General features: G+C 36.8%; 2 protein-coding genes across 3 annotated transcripts; one reads left to right on the top strand and one right to left on the bottom strand.

The window, feature by feature from the left end:
- Positions 1-545: 545 nt before the first annotated feature.
- LOC120327782 (uncharacterized) lies at positions 546-6630 on the bottom strand. 2 transcript variants are annotated; one of them, XM_078114730.1, is made up of 5 exons: positions 6339-6630; positions 5664-5749; positions 1899-2093; positions 1444-1664; positions 546-755 (listed from the first exon to the last, which is right to left on the bottom strand). In XM_078114730.1, the coding sequence occupies exons 2-4, from the start codon at positions 5725-5727 to the stop codon at positions 1633-1635; spliced, it is 291 nt and encodes a 96-aa protein (XP_077970856.1). In that variant the 5' UTR covers positions 5728-5749; positions 6339-6630; the 3' UTR covers positions 546-755; positions 1444-1632. The 2 variants fall into 2 exon arrangements, with proteins under 2 accessions (XP_077970856.1, XP_039250076.2); XM_039394142.2 differs by lacking the exons at positions 5664-5749; positions 6339-6630 and adding exons at positions 3173-3188; positions 3673-3861.
- A 405-nt stretch (positions 6631-7035) lies between these two features.
- On the top strand, positions 7036-17316 carry LOC120327784 (uncharacterized). The gene is made up of 8 exons (XM_078114803.1): positions 7036-7480; positions 9180-9253; positions 9786-9801; positions 11782-12810; positions 13259-13509; positions 14072-14450; positions 14917-15164; positions 15633-17316. Exons 1-8 carry the CDS (start codon positions 7423-7425, stop codon positions 15819-15821), a joined length of 2244 nt encoding a protein of 747 aa, XP_077970929.1. The 5' UTR covers positions 7036-7422; the 3' UTR covers positions 15822-17316.
- The last annotated feature ends 2008 nt before the right edge of the window (positions 17317-19324 follow it).

The raw sequence follows: 19324 nt of genomic DNA on the forward strand, positions 1-19324 counted from the left end.
TATATTATATCGGTTGAAACGGAAATTTCGAATCGACGCCGTATTGTATTTTGACATATGACCCTTTTTTTTGTGAGTTATTTATGAAACATGTTTCTTGTTGTGTGTGAACGCTCAGCAAACTTTTAGAGTGATGAATTCTATGTTTTGAGGAACTTATGTGCTTGGACGACTCATCACAATAAAAAAGTAACATACATTGGAATATAATTTAAATCTTTTAGATTTTGATTCTGAAAACATCATAGGGTAATTAATTCGTGTTCGGAAATTTCGCCGTAGGAAATCTCGCCACAAAAATTTCGCGCATAAAAAATCACCGCAAGAGCATTTTGCTGTAAATCAATTATTTGTGATAGCATGAAAAAAAGCCGCAAGAGCATTTTGCTGCAAAAGAAGTATTTGTGATATAAACAGTTTCGATTTATAGTGTTAGGGTATGCTTTTAAATAACGAATTCTTCTAGGTACTTCTAAAACTGTTTTTATCACAAATACTTTTTTACAGCGAAATGCTCTTGCGGCGATTTTGTCTATGCGGCGAATTTTCCTAGAACCATTTTAATTAGTAGCATTACGAGCACACATAACTCCGAGAAGAGATACAAATCCAGGTGTCACTTCCATATATCTCCAGTTGTTATTCATGTAGCGAGAAACGAACAAAAATATGTTGACTTTATCAGGGCTTGGTACTCTTGGTGCGCCGTTTGGTGGTCAATCGACAAATCCTCCATTTGGAGTTACGCTGCCATCCTGAGTGGAAATAAAACATTTATTGGGTAATACATGTAACTAAAATACCAGTGCCCTAAGTCGTATAGAACTGTGGTTCCCAAAGTTGATTAACCGGGGGTCAAAGGGGAGGAAAGCGCCCGCAAGGAGCCGATACCCTTACCGGTGCGTAGAATGAAAATACCGGTGGTATATAATTGTATAAAATGTTAAACTATTTCAGTTCGACGTGCCCTATTAAATTGTTGTTACGGTCCGCGAACCATTACCTAGCCGATGAGAACTTAGACTTACTGCGTCAGCATCACAGATTATACAATTTGGGTTCAAATCCTATGCCCATCTAACTCAGGGTGTAATACGGGTTTTGCAAATAAAAGTAGCTCCTTACATAATGCTAGATATCGATGACCACTTGTATAGGACCATGTTCTCATCGAAAAGCGTGTATAAGCGTAAAATATACATGTAACTAAGATACCGCTGTTTAGGGCAATGTTAGGAGGGTATAGGTGTTTGTGAGTCGTCGAAATGGAACTACAGGTAATGGGAGTTTGAGAAACACTGGTCTGGGATGTAGATTAAAAGTTGAGAATGCATAGTATTGCCATTAGCGTGTTGAAGGGGCACGTTGGTGCGTCACATCGTAAAACTGAAATAGAAACTTAGCCGTGAATGAAAAAATTTGGAAAATGTAAGCGTTACATACCTGTGGGTCTATTTCTGTTCCGATCCAAAAATTCAATACTCGTAAATTTGCTCCCCAGATTGTCATATTCGCTCGGTAGTATTCAGTAATGTTAACATAGGCATCTCTGTCATAGATGATAGCGATAGTCGCATTGCGATTTATACAAAATGCCTTTGCTTGTCCAAAATCAAATTTATTCGGTGACACTTAGCATGTGCCGCCGATCACTAAGTCGCAACCTGAAAGATTATTACAGTCGTTCAATGTAAAGTTGTGTAAAATGAGCAAATTTGTTGAGTTCATAGTAATATTATATTAAGAAGACCTTGATGTTGATGTTTTCACTTTGTCGAGCATGAATTGTTTGAACATAGCGGTTTTAGACTTATTAGGACCATGTCAACTGTCAATATTATGACAAACAGTAATATAACAAAAACGTAAATTTTAGATTAGGAGCCACAATTTCGTACCTGCAGTTTGGTCTTTTGTTGGCAACTCGGTGGCTTCGGTAGTGGATGACATCATTTCATGTTTCATTGTTGTTACGTCATACTTAGCAACTTCTGTTTTGTGATCGTCATAAATTGTTGTTGATATAGTGACGCCATAACCAGGATTAGTCACTAAGGCTTCCTCAAGCATTTCAGTCAGCTGTTCTCTTAATTCTGAGAACGATGTAACAGGAATCATATATTAATCTAATATTGGCTCGCAATTAATTCTTCAATTTGATTTAAAGTAAGTCAGGATTTAAGTAAAGCGTGTGGTGTTAGAGTAGCTTACGTAGTGACGTCCATAAATATGTAAATCCTATACTAAAATGAAGGTACATGTCGTTAGTACAATACAACATAGAACCTGTGTTTAAAATTTTGAATTTCATCACTTCAAAAGTTAGGTTATTGCGCCACCATCTTGCTTACAGTAATCCAACATCAGATAAATATCAGATGTAGCGCATCGTGCAAGGAGTTAGTAATACCCTTGCCACCACACCTCTGCGTTAGTTTGCGCACCTCTTTAACCTGCGTTAGTTTGATCGTAGGTTCGAATTCCATGCGGGGATAATTGCGCGCGAGAAGATCGCTGGACTTCTTGCCGCTGTAGCGTGGTTCACGTAACCGCTGGTGGTTGAAGATAAAATAATAAATTTGTGGGCAACTTTGTTTTTATCAATTATAAGTAGAGCAGTTTGAGGGCCACAAAAATTTGGTTGCGGGCCGCATTTGGCCTCTCAGTTTGCCGACCACAGCTCTAGTATAAAAATTAGACCTTTTTCGTAGTTTGGTGTTGGAGTAGGAGTCAATTTTTATAACTCGCAACCGGGAGTTGGAACCAGAATTTTATTTAACCCGAAGAATTTTTTCAGTCGATTGTAAATTTACCACTATATCACGGCCCAGTTCTTTAATTACGACCCCGCTTATGTCCTCGCTAAAACTTCAAACACACATTCCACAGGTATATGTGGATCTTTCGTAAAATCCTTAGCCAAAAAATAATTAGTAATTATATATCCAGTTAGGATCAGGGTTAGGAACGCATATTGCGCTGGAAATTCAAATCATTCCTAACCCGAACTGCATAATTACTAATTTTTTTTTAAAACGTGGCTTGGGTGTTATTTCTCAAATCTCATATTTTTGCATTAGTGGCTTTGTACAAAAAATCTGTTTGTGTGACAGATTGACAAATTATAAATGTGCAGTTGTTGTGAAAATATGTTGGTTAAATCCCAACTTACCGTCTTCGCTTGTAGCCTGTAGAAAAAGAAAAATAGGATTCTTAGCTTGTCACTAACATATCCAAAAGAAATCATCAGCACCCTTTTTTCACTCGGGTAAGAGAAATGGGGTGGGCGGGAACAGTTTCGTTCTTTTTTGTCGAGTTTGGTTAGAATTTCATAAAAATACAAAATGTGCTAGAGCGGCGACGAGGGTTCAATAAAAATTCAGGTTGGGATTATTAGACAAGAGAGAAATTTTGTACATACTGTAAATAAACACTTGGTTAGGATTATTAGACAAGAGAGAAATTTTGTACATACGGTAAATAAACCCAAGTGATTTAAGAGTCTTGCTGCACAATAACTCGAATTTGTGTTAAGCATAGTAATCTTCACTTATGCTACAGCATCCTTGCGTTATATTTACATTTCAATTGAGTTTAACTATAGTTAATAATTTTCCCCATTCTTCACGACCGCTATTTTACTCTAATTCTCCTTAGTAAAATTCGACTCACCGCGAATATAAGTGTTTTCTCATATTGCCACGATGTTGAGCCTCCTTCCAGAGAATATTTATGTGAATTTCGACTGTGAAGTAAAATCAGCATATCAAATATAATGATAGTCGCATTTGCTTTGGTATAACCCCGTTCGCATTACACGAGAACGCTACGCTGCACATTTCTTTAAAAATTGATTACTCTTACATATAGCCTTATGCTATGCTAAATCACGAAAAATCGGACAGCAAATTCAAAGGTCATTATGACGTAGTTTTCTTCATTATGAGATCATAATTTATGCTATGAATTCACGGCGTAGGGAATGAAATAAGTACTTTTGGCGAAATACTTGTGCACTGATAGTGTAGTACATGCAGTGTAGTACGTGAATAAATTTTACGATACATCCTGAAATATATAGTGATATTTTAGCAAGAATTTTGAGTAGGCTTCAAAAGCGGGATGCATAAAATATGTGATTTACGCAAAAAAATTTCTCGTAACCGTTTTTGGTGGAATTAAATATTCTTAGAACGGGTTCTCTTTTGTGTTGAACTCGCTAAGAATAGGTTCCTTCGGATCAAAAAATAAATTTATGTCACTAGGTAAGCTACACATGACGCGCCATACATAAATCAAATACACAACTTTTTAAAAATGTAACATTAGTTTTCAGCTGCGGCGAACGTTACCTATTTGTTGAAGTCGTCCAACGCAGTGGTACCTTTTTTTGAGTGACCCAATTTTTTTTTCAAATGAATTCTTTGAATTTCTGAATCTCGTGACCCAAGGACATACTCAAATACTGAACGGCAAGTAGTACTTTTATGGACGCAAAATTGAAGAACTAATATAAACCAATAGTTTTTACATAACATTTATTCCCCCAGAATCTACCCCAAAGCGAGAATGCACAGCTTGTTGGCCGGCAGCGAATTTTCGAACAGCGAACAGTAGACTTTGCTTAGCAAAATGAATGCTGCCAAGTTTTTACGAATTGATACCTCCCACATGTACAATTACAACTGAGCAACACCAAATATATATTAAACAATTAAGGGTGCTCCCGAAGTATGCGAACCAAGATGGCGGACATCGGAACGTAACATGGGTAACAGGTTAGGTCATAATTTTCCTTATTTTAGTCCTATTATCAGTTCGAAGACTAGCCAAGAGCCTCCCGTAGTATTTATACCTAAAATTAAGGCCTAACCCTAACCTAGTATACATATTACATTCCGATGTCCGCCATCTTGGTTCGCATACTTCGGGAGCCCCCAATTAGGTTTTCATCAAAAAACAAGCGACCAGTTAAAATTCAAGTACTCTCGTAGTATTTGTACCCGGTTAGGGTTAGGCCATAATTTTATTCTGGTTTTCCTTATCTTAGTTCTATTACGAGTTCGGGGACTGTCAGTGTTATCCACGTGAATATACTCCCTGCCCACATGCTTCCATTCTTTTAGACAACTTGTAAAGCAGGCGAACAAAATTAGTTACCTAGTATTAGTTGGTACACATACTTCTGGAGCGCCAAAATTTGCAGGCGACCCATAAGTTAGTTGGAAAGCACTAGTTTTGCATAAGACCCGGTGTCTGCGCATCGTGCCAATGAGGCTCGAAATCGCGCTTCTGCTTGCCCTGCGTGGGTTCGCATCTCGTGGGGAAATTATGTGCGAGAGGATTGCTCGACGTGTTAGGGTCTTTCACGCAATCGCTGGTCGGTTACCGTCACGACTTCCTCCACTAGTAAATTCATGCATCTAAAACCAGTAACTAACAACTCTATATACTTAGACAGCTTCTAACCACTGATTATAGAAGTATTGGATATTCTTGCACAAACAATATTACCCGTGCACACCGATTTGACTACTAGTGTCATTTCGGCTATGACTTCCGATCCAAGTTTAAAATTTCGACCCGAGAAGCTCGAATGATACGGCCAAACACTTTAAGTGATTAAAACCACAATCCTGGTCTGTATACAAAAAATCCCTCACCTGCATTAACGTCCATATTCCACTGAGATAACACGAAAAACCAAAGAATAATTTTAGAATACATATTGAACAGCAATGTACCTGAACTGCATTCAGAAATAAAACGGCGATGAAACTATGTAACAGCTTTTTATGATATTAAAAAAATAAGTAATTTTTACTTGAATAGCAATCAGTTCAAATAAACCTGCGTGGAAATATACTACTAGGATCCTTTAGATGAGGTATATTCGATTAAAATAGGCGTCTTCTTATTTATAACATGTTTTTCTACATAAGAAATCATTAATTTTCAAGGAAAACATACTAACTTCACTTATATTTTATTACAGCCTAATATTATTGCATTACAATGAGGTTGGCAGTTTTCATAAGCTATTGTGAATACGAGATCCGGAAATTATAAGTCACAAATCATCACAATGGAAGTATGGAAATTTTTACGATGCGATTTCAATACGTAAATTTTGAGTGATGAATATAATGAGTTACAATATATAGTATACCAAGTTTGCTAAAACTTCTTCAAATGCATAATAGTTAGCATTCTGAAGCCACCAATCAACGTTTGACGCAACAAATTAGATCACGAGAAAATTTACATTCTTTCTTAGAAATAAGATATTTCCATATTCCTCATATACTGCTTGGCCGCAATCCATTACAAGACCATACTTTCGAATGTCTGATATAACGAGGGTTTCTTCTAGTTTTCTACCATCATAGTTTGTCGTATGACACTTCCATATTAGATCTTAGGTGTCAAAATATGCTGAGTTGAGATGATTTCAAAATCTTCTATTCCGCCTCAAAGTTTATGTATGGTGGAAAAATAAACGAATATTTTGTACAAAGCTCCCGACACTAATGTAAAAATGCGAAATTCGAAAAATAATACCCACGCCACGGTTTAAAATAAAAAATTAGTAATTATCCACTTCGGGTTAGGAATCATTCGAAAATTTGAATTCCCCGCGCAATCTGTAGTCCTTGCCCCTTAACTGAATATCTACTATTTTTTTTATCTGTGACAGTTTTTTTTTTGGTACTCCCGAAGTATCTGAACCAAGATGGCGGACACCGGAACGTAGTATGTGTACCAGGTTAGGATTAGGCCATAATTTTTTTCCGATTTTCTTATTTTAGTTATATTACAAGTTCGGGGATTAGCCAAGTGACTCCGGTTGTATTTGTACCGGAAATTATGGCCCAACCCTAACCTGGTACACATACCACGTTCTGTTGTCCACCATCTTGGTTCACATACTTCGGGAGTAGCCTACCTTTTTTTGGCGGGGCTTTTGTACAAAAGATCTAAATAAAGTACTGGTTTGTTCAAAGCGTTTGCACTTTAGACAGCGTTGATTCACTGCATCCTCTTGTTTTAAAATCCCACATGGTTTTGTAAATGGAATTATTTTAATGACGCGCGCATCATTGAACTACTTCCGTGATGAATATATCATTTCCCGAGCATGGGTCAATCACAAAGCGCGCCTGAAGTGTTCATTACATTTTGCCCGGCCTTGGTAGTATATATTTCATATCTTACGATCTGTATTCTTTTAAACTTGGTTTGATATGGAATATGCGTGGTTAAAAGTTAATTGATTCTGTTTATACTGTTTGATGGTATCCATGCAAATGATATGACGTATATTCGCTGAATGACTTTTAATCACACAGGGAAATAACATTGTAATTTGCCCCACTGCAAACTGGTAGTGTCGATTTTAGAGCCACCACGATAGCATCAATAATGTTTTCTGCTGCGGTGGTATTCCTGTGTGTTTTTGGATTTACTACTGTGACATCGGGTAAGTCGGATATTTCATTTTAACAGGATTATAGCTGTAAGTTCCGTTTCAAGTACTGTTCAAGTCACATTTTCTAGAGGTACTTTGTGACCCTCATAAAAGAAAATACACGAAAATTTGTTTAACACTATATGTACTTTGGTATATATATGTTGACAATAGTAGTTTTGGTGGTTGCTGGTGACGTCACACTACGTTTTCCCAGTTCTAAAGATTTCCAGGAAAATTCAATTTCGCACTTATTGTTATCAGAATATCTCTGCCCAAAGTATTAGTAATATTGGACGCTTTGCACGAAAGTTAGGTTCCCTTCACCGTCTGAAGAATATGTTTCAAATGCCATGTTTTTTGTTTGGGGGTTACCCTGTGTGTTATTAAAGTGACATGTAATTTGAGACTTATTTTTCTTCGAGGCTTGCAATTTTGGGAGCGCAGGGCGATTTCATTCATAAAGTTTATCATGTTTCTGCGAATTGTTATATTACTTTGCTCAAAGCGAAGGTGCACAACAAACAACTACTGGTGTCTAAAAAGTCTTTTATGATTTTTGGTTTAGTTTGTTCTACTTACAAACAGTAATGATTATGCATAATTAACGTTTATAAAATTCAAAATATTTTAAGTATGACATGCGTTAGCGTTGCATATTTTGAGATTAGCTACATAATAGAGATTTTTGAAGATATCACTCAACTCAAATATTGCAATGATTTTGGCCAAGAGCGTAGCCCAGTCCAGCATGTGGTGTGAGGAGGGAAGAGATTTTTCTATATTGACCTAATGCATTTTGCTCGGATCAAAGCAAAGTAAAAACAGCCACTGATATCTTACCTGTCTGTCGAAGTTTTTCGAATATAACAGATATTGAATAAAAACACCACTGCGTCGGACCTTTTTTGCATTCTTTACCTGAGAAACTTCTTTCGTCATAAATGTGTTTTTTAGCTGTCAAACTTGATTGGTCGAGAGCTCTAACTTGTTTACTATCAGAATTATCCCAAGTTTTTTTGACGCCATAATTTTTCACGGCGCTCCGGAAGTATTTGTACCAAGATGACGCACAACCTGAACCTTAACCTGGTACACATACTATGTTAAGGTTGTGCGCCATCTTGGTACATATACTCTGGGAGCACCCTTGGCTGGGGCTAGGAAAAGAGTTAACCGGTTAACCTATTTAAAATGGTTAACGGTTACAATTTTTTTTCAACCATCAACTGATATCTCAGGTACAAATCACCGTTATACTATACAATTTCTTTAAAAATGATTAGTTGATCACAAATTTATCTCCCGTGACGTTTAATTCAAAATAATAACTGTATTAATAAGCATCTGAAAATGTAAAAATTATTTAAAGTACTGGTTTTGCTGATCATGAAAATTTGACAATGATAAGTTTAGAAACGGTTTCCGGTCAGAATATATTGTTTACCACCATGGAAGTATCTTGATCCGTGAATAATTTTGAGTAATACTAGGGTAAACCATTGTGACGTAACAAGCTAAAATTTAAACCTAATACGTCAAACGCCGCACTGCAGTTAAACGATCAATTTTACCTGGTTAACGGTTAAAATATTTTTCCTGAAATTCTCAGAGATCAGGCACCCTTTTTTTCTAAGTGACCGCGCGTGACTTTACCTTTAGCGAATTTACCTACACAAGTTTAAAAGTATTTCCGTCTTCTCTATTGCAGTCGAAATTTCCCTGAATGTTCAAATCGGAGGTGACTCATCTTCTTCAAGAAACAACAAAGAGGATCTGATTGCAGTAAGTTGTTCACGATACATTTGGTTCAAACATTATTGATGGTAATTACAACTAATAATAATAGTTTTGCACGAATTACCGAAATTCAATTCGATATGATTGTTCCTACAATCCCACAATCCATGCACATTGAAGGGAATTATTCTAATATAATTTGAATATATATAAGCGATATAAATGTTTCATACCAGCCTGAGTTAGAGACTTGGGTTTTGGCTCGCAACTTTTGTTTGAAAGACTTTCACCATGCAAATATTTAAATTTCGGGGGTATGTTCATTATCTAATAATTCTCGAGTTTGAGACTCGAACATGATTACCAATTTATTTGAAAAGTTTGGTGTTCGTTCAACAGTTGCATCTTAAGGAAATATGATGTGGGGATTCGAACCCCGCCATGCTGGGGTAACCCAGGGTGTAACAAACTATGCCAAGCAGACAAGAAAAATCTGTTACTTGAAAAAATACAGTACCCCTCCCTAGATTGCAGAGTGGCCTAAAATAACTAATCATTTGTTTAATTTTTATTTCAGGCTATCCAAAGCGAAGGTATGTTGGATTAATGTTGAAGGAAACTTTTAATATTTATCACGATGGAACGGAAAGTCGATAAGACGGTATTTTATGCAAAGCGTGTCATCTTAATGTAGCTTACGTAGTGACACACATTAGTGAACAAGACGTTCAAGTTGTTCTTATCATTTTATTTACTGTGATGTATTATTTTAGTGGGAACCATTATTTTTACACCCAGGACGACTGCACTCATACATTTGCACTCGCAGATTTGCACCCTCATACGGATTGCACCCACGTACTTAGGTGCAAATTTCCATAAGTGGAATTTTGGATTCCGTCACTGGTAATATAGATATCTAGTCACGGGTTGTACTGTGTATGAGTAACGGGGAAGTAATGCATGAATAACTAACAGTCATCTGAATCAGTGTTCCCCAACATACGCACATAGTTGCAAATGTCCATTAGTGGAAATGTGCCAATGTACATGGTGCAAATATCCCCGGGTGCAAATGTACATGGGTGCGAATATACATGGGTACAAATGTCAACGAATGCAATCTGTATGCGGGTGCTAAAATCTGTGGGTGCAAATGTCCACGCTATAAGTTCGGCATGGTTTACTATAATTTGGGAACCTGTTGTTCGTGAGTTCGAAAAAATAAAGAACCTGTTTTTGAAATTTTGGATTTTGTCACTGGTATAGATCAGCGCTTCCCCTTTCAATATATTAATTTTTTTCGCGACTCCCTGTTTTGAATAGCGCGCTGCTTCTCGGGTCTTACGATAAAAGTCGACATTATTATGTGAGCGCGCCTCTCAAATCGTGAGATCTACGTTTTGCACTAGTTTTAATATTCGTGTTTCGAACTAAAAGCCTAAAAAAGTACAATAGATATAGTACTTTGTATGAAATCGGTATACTTTTTGCAACCCATAAAATTCGTTGCGCGCCCCCATCCGGGGTCGTGACTCCCAGTTTTAGAAGCCCTGGTATAGATCACTGGTTTTATTATGTATGATTTACGAGGAAGTGATGCATGAAAAACTAACAGTCACCTAAATCAGCCTACGTTTCCCAACCTACGGTCGCCTGAAAATATTTTTGAGTCTAGTTTTATTTAACCAGAACGTTAAAGTTAATGATTTTATTTTCCAGTAATTTTTATCGTTTATTTATATTTGTATTGAAGTGTCAATTGTAATTGTATATGTTGTATAACAGCGTAAAAACTTGGACGCATCTATTTTGCTTAAGTAAAGCGACGCCTCGATTTCAAAAACTCCCTCATGGAATATAAGCCCAGCTTTCTCAATTCGTGTTAATTTCCGAAAAAATGAATTTTATGTGAAGATAGGGAGTTAATTTTGCGGCCATGAAAGCATTACACATCAACTAGTATTCAAGCAAGTCGCACAAATCCACAAAATTTATTTTTCAAAAAATTTGGGTCGCTTGAAAAAAAGGTTGGAAACCACTGACCTAATCTTGAAACGAGGATTCATCACGCAAACCTACGCACATCTGCCCCTCATCTTATCCAGGGTCAAATAATTTGGGTAGGCGATGATAAACCGCAAAGGCATATCAACACGCTTTGGTACCACATTGTTATGTTGTCAGTTTTATAAAGTACCCCCTTCAGTATTAAAAGTCGTCATTTTTTTTAATATGACGTCACATTATTATTTTTTTATCATGACATCATAGTTTTGAAATTATGTCTGATACATTACTCAACAGTTAACTGAGTTCATTTGCCCGATGTAAAATAATAAACAAAGCTGGTTCATTTGCATATCTTTTATACAAGGCTTATTTACACTTTCCGCTCGGAACATGACCCTATATATGCGGCCATAGATATCTAACGATACGTAAAAAGGCAGTATTATTTGAAAAGACTGGTTTACACTCCAGGAGAGGTGATTTCATGATTAGGAAAACTCAATATAACAGTTTAGACATTGTTGTGCAACCTATATGTTCATAACTTTGCATTCATGCAGATTTGCGGCGACAACTGACCGAAAAACTTGAGGCTTTATTACGAGACAATCCAAACGCTGATCTCACGATATCTACTACTCTATTTCGTCACAATGACGTCACTCATTCAACAACTGCTACAAATATTGGCACAACGACTACAAATCACAAGAACTTGGGAGCAACAACTCCAAACGTTAACCCCGAGACCGATGTCACCTCAAGTAGAGTCGTAGATACAGCCACGATCCATTCTTTGAGCACCGACGAACCAGCAGATTATAGCACTAGTAATTTCGAGGCAACATCACGATCTACTCCAACTGAGGATGCAACAGTTCAAAGTACCGACCACCCCGCAGAAATACCAACGACTTTGTCGCATTTTACTGACGTTTCTTCCGCCGAAACCAATGGAATCTCCGAGCACACAATAACAACCGACGCACCAGCAGACGAGAGCACCAGTAATTCCGAGGCAACATCTATATCTACTCCAACTGAGATTGATATTTCAACAGTCCAAAGTACCGAGGACCTCGGAGAAAAAACAATCACCACGCCGCGTTTTACTGACTCGTCCGCCGGCCATAACACTAAAATCTCTGAGGACAAATCTTTGACTACTACTTCTCCAAGGAATGATTTCACGAAGACCAATATTGACAGCCACAACGCGAAACCATCTGAAACCACCCCAGCAAGTACCCACGTCTCCGCAGTTACCGATCACGCCAAACACTCAACTAGTTCAACCCAAACTATTGTCTCAACTTTTGACGAGATTGACGAGAAAGCCATAACGACAACAACAAATGTAGACGAATCATCAAATGGCGACTCAAAGGACGAAGGAACTCGAAGCTCTACCACAAGTGACGATGAAAGCAAGAATATCACTTCGACGCCAACAATGTCAGATTATATTAAGTCTATCACATCTATGGCCACTGATATGACCGATGTTCTCAATTCATCGTCGCAGGTTACTGAATCAGCTACCAAAAATGTTAACGGGGGTTCGCAAACACAAACCAGTCATATCGAAAGTGAGTTTTCAATTGTGTTCCGAACGCGTCATGCATCTTTTGCACAAAGCTCCCGCCACTAATGCAAAAACGTGTAATTTTAGAAAAACACCCCCGCCAAGTTTTAGAATGGAAAGTTAGTAATTATCCAGTTAGGGGTAGGAATGATTTGAATTTCCAGAGCAGTCTGCATTCCTAAGCGTAAATGGATAATTACTAATTTTCCAATTTTAAGCGTTGGCGGGCGCTTTGTACAATAGATCCGTTTTATTTACAGTTATTGTTTAAAATTCCACATGTAAAAACTTATTGTAAGTTAATGTATTTGCTCGTTCATCTAATCGAGTTTTCCCCAATCTTTTTGAATACCAGACTCCTTGCTTCGTTCTTATGTAAGCTTTCTTCACTGAGTGCGCGCGATCAAATTTTGATAAAAACATTATGGCAACCAATGTTTTATATTTTGCAGAATGTGAATTGAGGATAAATGATATCTGCTACTGGACGGATGTTAGGATTCCTATTGTTGGAAACACATCGTCCCCGATCATCGACTTCAAAAAAGCTTTAACTATTTGTAAATCCGGCAACTCCAGTTTAGCTATCATTCCTAACCAAGCCGCGTATATCTTGATAACGTCTTATCTGCGTGGTAAACTCCCCAGTCGGCCAGTGTGGGAAGGTTTGAATTTCTGGACTGGAATTAAATTCGACCCAGAAGTAAGTTCTTGAACTAAAATTACGAACAACAGTATTTACTATCAAAACCGAGCTAAAAAGATTTTGCATTAACCTTAGAGAAGTTTGAATCATTTGCTTAGCTGATACGCACGGAATTAAGGTCAATAATTAATTAAAGAGCGAACAAGACGCCGTATTGAGCCTTTCGTTTCCTCCGAATTGCTTGTACTGTGATTTGCTGGTGCGTCACTGATCAAATATTGACTCATGGTTTCGTCAATGACTCCTCTCAGAGTGACGGCCGCCAGAAAGAGAACATTCATATTTTTTTTTCCGTTATAGAATGAGTAACATCATCATTAGAAAATAGAGGATCCCACTATTTATAGGAATAGAAACGAGACCATTAAAATTTGCAGCTGTCGCCTTGCAAAATAAATCAAGTCAAATCAATATTATCAATATAATTCATTTTTCGATTCAACCGCGTTTCACGTTTTAATTCGAGTCCAGTTTGAGAAAATGTGATGCGAATGTGTAAGTCGATAAACTTAATTCTTTTTGAAAAGAAGCTTCACAAGTCAATGCTTTAATTTTGCAGAATAAGATTGTTCCATCATTCGTGGACTGGCGTACGGGACCAACGGCCTCGGGAGCAGCAGCTCCTTCCAATCAACCGCCTCATCAAAATGACGGATGGACCAGAGTGTACGTGCATATACCTTATGATTCGGAATATAAAACGTGGATGGCAAATACCAATTTATCGAGAAAATTATTTGGATTTATCTGTTCATACCGGATAAGTGACGCTGAAAGCAAGGATATCACTTCGACGACAACAATGTCGGAAAGCATCTCAGATTATAGCAAGCCTAGCACATCTATGGCCACTGATATGACCGACGTTCTCAATTCGTCGTCTCCGGTTACTGAATCGGCTACCAAAGATTCGCAAACACAGACCATTGATATCGAAAGTAAGTTTCCAATTGTGTTTTAAGCCTTTTTCGGATCTTTTGTACAAAGCCCGTACCACTAATGCAAAAACGTGAAATTTTAAAAATACACCCCGGCCATGTTTTAAAATAGAAAGTTAGTAATTATCCAGTTAGGGTTAGGAATGATTTGAGTTTCCATAGCAATCTGCATTCCTAAGCGTAAATGGATAATTACTAATTTTCTTATTTTAAGCGTTGGCGAACGCTTTGTACAAAAGATCCGTTTTATTTACAGTTATTATTTAAAATTCCACATGTAAAAACGCTTATTGTAAGTTAATGTATGTGCTCGTTCATCTAATCGAGTTTTCCCCAAAGTGCGTTATCTTTTTAAATACCAGACTCCTTGCTTCGTTCTTATGTAAGCTTTCTCCACTGAGTGCGCGCGATCTGATATCGGATTTTGATAAAAACATTATGGCAACCAATGTTTTATATTTCGCAGAATGTGAATTGAGGATAAATGATACCTGCTACTGGACGGATATTAACGATGAATTTCTTGATGTCTCCCATCCGATTACCTCACATGAAGCTTGGGCTATTTGTGAATCTGTTAATTCCAGTTTAACTAACATTCCTAATCAAGCCTCGTACGAGAAGATAACGTCTTATATTCGTGGAAAATTCCCACCAAATTTGGGGACGTCGGGAGGCAGAAGCTTCTGGACCGGAATAAAATTTGACCCAGCGGTAAGTTGTTGGAATTTAATAATATAGTTCTGATAAAGAATTCCTGCCAAAACCGCGCAAACAAAATCTTTTATTAACATTGCTGGAAATAGAAACCAATAGATTACGTATTCAATACGTACGACACGTGAAGTCTGTTTAACTGGAAAAATAACTGGACTTGCTATCGTCATACCAATCATAACTGGCAATCTAATAAGGGTCCATATCAAATCGTTACGTTTTCTTGGAACTGCACTTACTCTAATTTAGTGGAGCGTCATTGATAAATACTGATTTATTGTTCCGCCAATGACTCTACTTGTAGTGAGGGGGTCTCAGAAATACTTTCGTAATATTTATAGCCGTTGTAGAATGAATGACGTCATCGTTAAGAAATAGGGTCTTCTGCCATTTGCACACACTGATCCGAGTCCATCAAATTTTGCAGTTGCCACTTTGCAAAATTTAATTCTTTCAATTTTACAGAAAGGTATTATTCCATCTTTCGTGGACTGGCGTACGGGACCATCGGCCTCCAATCAACCGCCTCATCCTGATTATGCATTGACCGGAGTGTACGTGTATATACCTTATGATTTGACTGGTGATGCGTGGATGGCGAATACCCTACCGACCAGCAAGTTATTTGGATTCATCTGTTCATATCAAATCTAACACTCGACAAAGCACTGTATGTACTACTCGCGCTACTACTACCCACTCTACAGCACTACTCGCATTGAAAGATGCAATTTCGAACTTTTTGTCTATTCGTTTTTGTGCATATCCATCCCAATTTAAAAACCCTTTGATGCAGAGGATGACGAATACCAATCTGATAACCAAGTTATTCGGATTCATTTGTTCACACAAAATCTAATATTTAATGAGACTATCCACCGATTGTATATCTATAATAAGATGCATGTTCGAACTTTTTGTCCATTAGCCTATAAGTGCCAGAAGGTAAAAATAACTCAAGGAATTTGTTGAGATAACCGCTAATTTTAGTGATACGAGGCTTATTGTTTTCCACTATTGTTTTTGTAAAACTATAAATACTGTTTATAAATGTAACTTTTTTCATCACACTTGCATGGCCCTCCAGTTTAGGTGGGCAAAATGTTTGCCGCCTTGGTCCAAAAACTTTTCCCACCTCTGATCTAGTTTATCGAAATTGAGATACAAACCTCTACTCTCAAAGATTTAAAAACACGACACTAATTCCAATGAGTGTGTACGTAATGAGTGAATGACAAGTAGATAAGAATTATCACATGTTTCATTTCGCGTACTCCATTTTTGATTCTTGTTTTTTCTTTCAAATAAGAATAATCGAACGTTATGTTTTGCACACTTTGTATTTCATTTATATATATATATATATATATATATATATGTCTGTAGTTTAATGTATTGCTCTAATAATGTTATTCGTCTTCATCATGTTCCATGTGCTTATACGGAAAGCCGTCGCTAAAGGGAATGTTGGATATGATCAGTGATTCTTGCTTTATTTTGTATTCTAAAGATTCTCCCCACCTATGCGTTTAAAACACAGGGATTGCGAAAAATAATTAACATTATAAATAAGCATGGTTTGATGGTAATCCAAAATGAATATTTTGATTGTGAATTAATATTCTGCAAAGCGAAACCCACTTCTTCAACTTGAAGTATTCTTGAGACGAGCTTTGTCATCCTATTCTCGGGTGTCTTTAGCACATATTTGAGCGCTCCCGAAGTAAGTGCACCAAGATGGCACACAACCTGAACCCTAACCTGGTACACATACTATGTTCAAAATGGTCGTCATCTTGGTGCACATACTTCTGGAGGTCCCATATTTGTTATCAAATTGATAATTGCTACTTCTCTGATATTGACACCTCAAATTGAAATGCGATTTATTTTATATTTTTTTTAATTTGTGTATGTATAGACCGTATTTTCAGCATGGTAAAGAAATAAATCATTAATTCAACCATCTTTTCTGAAATACTTTGAAGAGTTCAATAGTCAATTTTTATTTATGATTGACTATACTTGTATACAGTGGTGAAAGTCAGGGGGTTCGCGAGAACGTTTTTTGTTTAAGACGTTAGATGGCCACAACAAATGGACAACTTGCATCACTGGTGACTAAATTTGGCTTTTTGGAAGTTATGTATTAGACTTATGTGTAAAGCGTGTCATGTGTAGCTTACATGGTGACCAGAACTAGATCATGAATTCAGCGACGCTGCAGAAGTATGTGTACCAATATGGAGGTAACTAGTTTTGTTCGCCTATTTTACATCAAATTGTATAAAGACTGATCACTATGGGCAGGGGGTGTAGTCGCTCACTTGGCTAACACTGAAACTCCCCAAATTGTAATAACACTAAAATAAAGAAAATCAGAATAAAATTATGGCCTAACTATAACCTGGTACTCGTAGTTTGGGAGTGTCCTTATTTATTTGTTGGTAATTGGATATCGCACAGTCAATCGTAAAGGTCGGGTACTGACTGGTTCTGGTTTATATCATCGAAATATATACATGTATAATTAACGTAGTGACATACATACATTTTTTGAAATTAGGAAACCTGTTATTGATGAGTTTGATACAAATCAGAACCTGGTATCAAATTTTTGAATCTCATCAATGCTTGTATTGACTTCTCTGGGGGTTTGTTTCAATTCTGTGGATATAAATTCGCTGATCCATTTTGATTCTTTCAATGGTAAGCATACATGGAGAGATAGATTGATTTGCCATATAGTTTTAACAGTATTTCCGGCATTTGAAACTCGACGCCTGTATTAGGCAATTGCAACTGCATGAGTCAATATTGGTAATTGACAGTATACAGCGGAAATACTGATTGATTATGATTTATATTATCGAAATTGAATATATTCAACGTAAAGAGACATGTAGAATTTGCGGATTTTTAAATACTAGGTAATACTTATTGTATGTGACCATTTGTTAACAACCAGGGGCCACTGTTCATTTGTAAGAAAGTCCCCCGTTCTCCCTATTTCCATTACCTGATACAGTTATTCAACGACCCATCTCTTGCTATTGAATCCACTCTGGCAGTGTTTGTATACTTAATGAGTGAATGGCCAGTAGATTAAAATTATCACATTTTGTGTACTTCATTCTTAATTCTTGTTTTTTTTTTTCAAATAAGAACAATCGAATGTTATGTTTTGCACACTTTATATTTCATTGTTATATATGCCTGCAGTTTAATGTATTACCTTAATCAATTTTCTTTAAATCATCGTTTGACTTTTTCATTGCATTTTATTACTGTTACAATAATTACGGGCCTCGCCGCTCGATAACCGGTATTGGTTTCTCGCGACTCCTTTCATCCCGAATTATCCGTTTTTGCATCTTTTTACAATCTGTATTCAGTCAGTGAATTTCATGTATAGTGTAAAAATTAACTACTAATCGATAAGGAGACACCAATCAAAATTGACGAATCACCGCGGTCCTCGCATTTTTTCTTGTACACACTGGTTTAACGTATTGCCTCAATTATGCTTCATGGTCTTATACAAAAAGGCGATCAGTCATTCTTGCTTTGTGTTTTATGTTACCGATTTCCCCCAACTTACTGCCGCTGGAACACAAATGTTAGGAAAGAATATTCATATGATGATGAAAGTGTTCAATGGTAATACAAAATAATTTGTTTTTGTTTGTGAATTTATATTCCCCCTTGCACAAAGCAAAACCCACTTCTTCAACTTGTACTGTTCTTGAGACATGAATACAGGCAATGGCTTTATAAATAATTTATTTTGAACGAATTTTGTTTTTGTCATTTTGTAATAGGTGATGTCGTAAGCATATTTTCTTTCAGGAGTTGATGATTGGTACTGTCCCGATACTGACCACCATAAAGCAATGAAATATTGGTAGTAAAAAGATTCGTTTCTTTCAAACACAATTAATAACCGTTGGTTGGATAAAAGAGAAATTTTTATCCTAGCAAGAAAAACAACACATTAGAAAATTAGTGATTGGGCAATGACAAGGTACTTGACGAAGTACCTGATACTTCCGTGTATTTACGGTTTACTGACATATTGTGATACTGATTGAGTTTTTGTAGGTTCAACTACTTATCCTTATTCTATGCTTTTACTTTGTTACATTAATGAAATGCAA

The sequence above is a fragment of the Styela clava genome, chromosome 7, assembly GCF_964204865.1.
Source record: "Styela clava chromosome 7, kaStyClav1.hap1.2, whole genome shotgun sequence".
Lineage (NCBI taxonomy): Eukaryota > Metazoa > Chordata > Ascidiacea > Stolidobranchia > Styelidae > Styela > Styela clava.

Bases quoted from the DNA above. Each gene is read 5' to 3' on its own strand.
- LOC120327784 (XM_078114803.1), top strand. From the start codon at position 7,423: ATGTTTTCTGCTGCGGTGGTATTCCTGTGTGTTTTTGGATTTACTACT. The intron at 14,451-14,916 runs GTAAGTTTCCAA...TATATTTCGCAG, and splicing joins ACAGACCATTGATATCGAAA to AATGTGAATTGAGGATAAAT. The intron at 15,165-15,632 runs GTAAGTTGTTGG...TCAATTTTACAG, and splicing joins GAATAAAATTTGACCCAGCG to AAAGGTATTATTCCATCTTT.
- LOC120327782 (XM_039394142.2), bottom strand. From the start codon at position 3,765: ATGCTGATTTTACTTCACAGTCGAAATTCACATAAATATTCTCTGGAA. The intron at 1,665-1,898 runs GTACGAAATTGT...ATAATCTTTCAG, and splicing joins AACAAAAGACCAAACTGCAG to GTTGCGACTTAGTGATCGGC.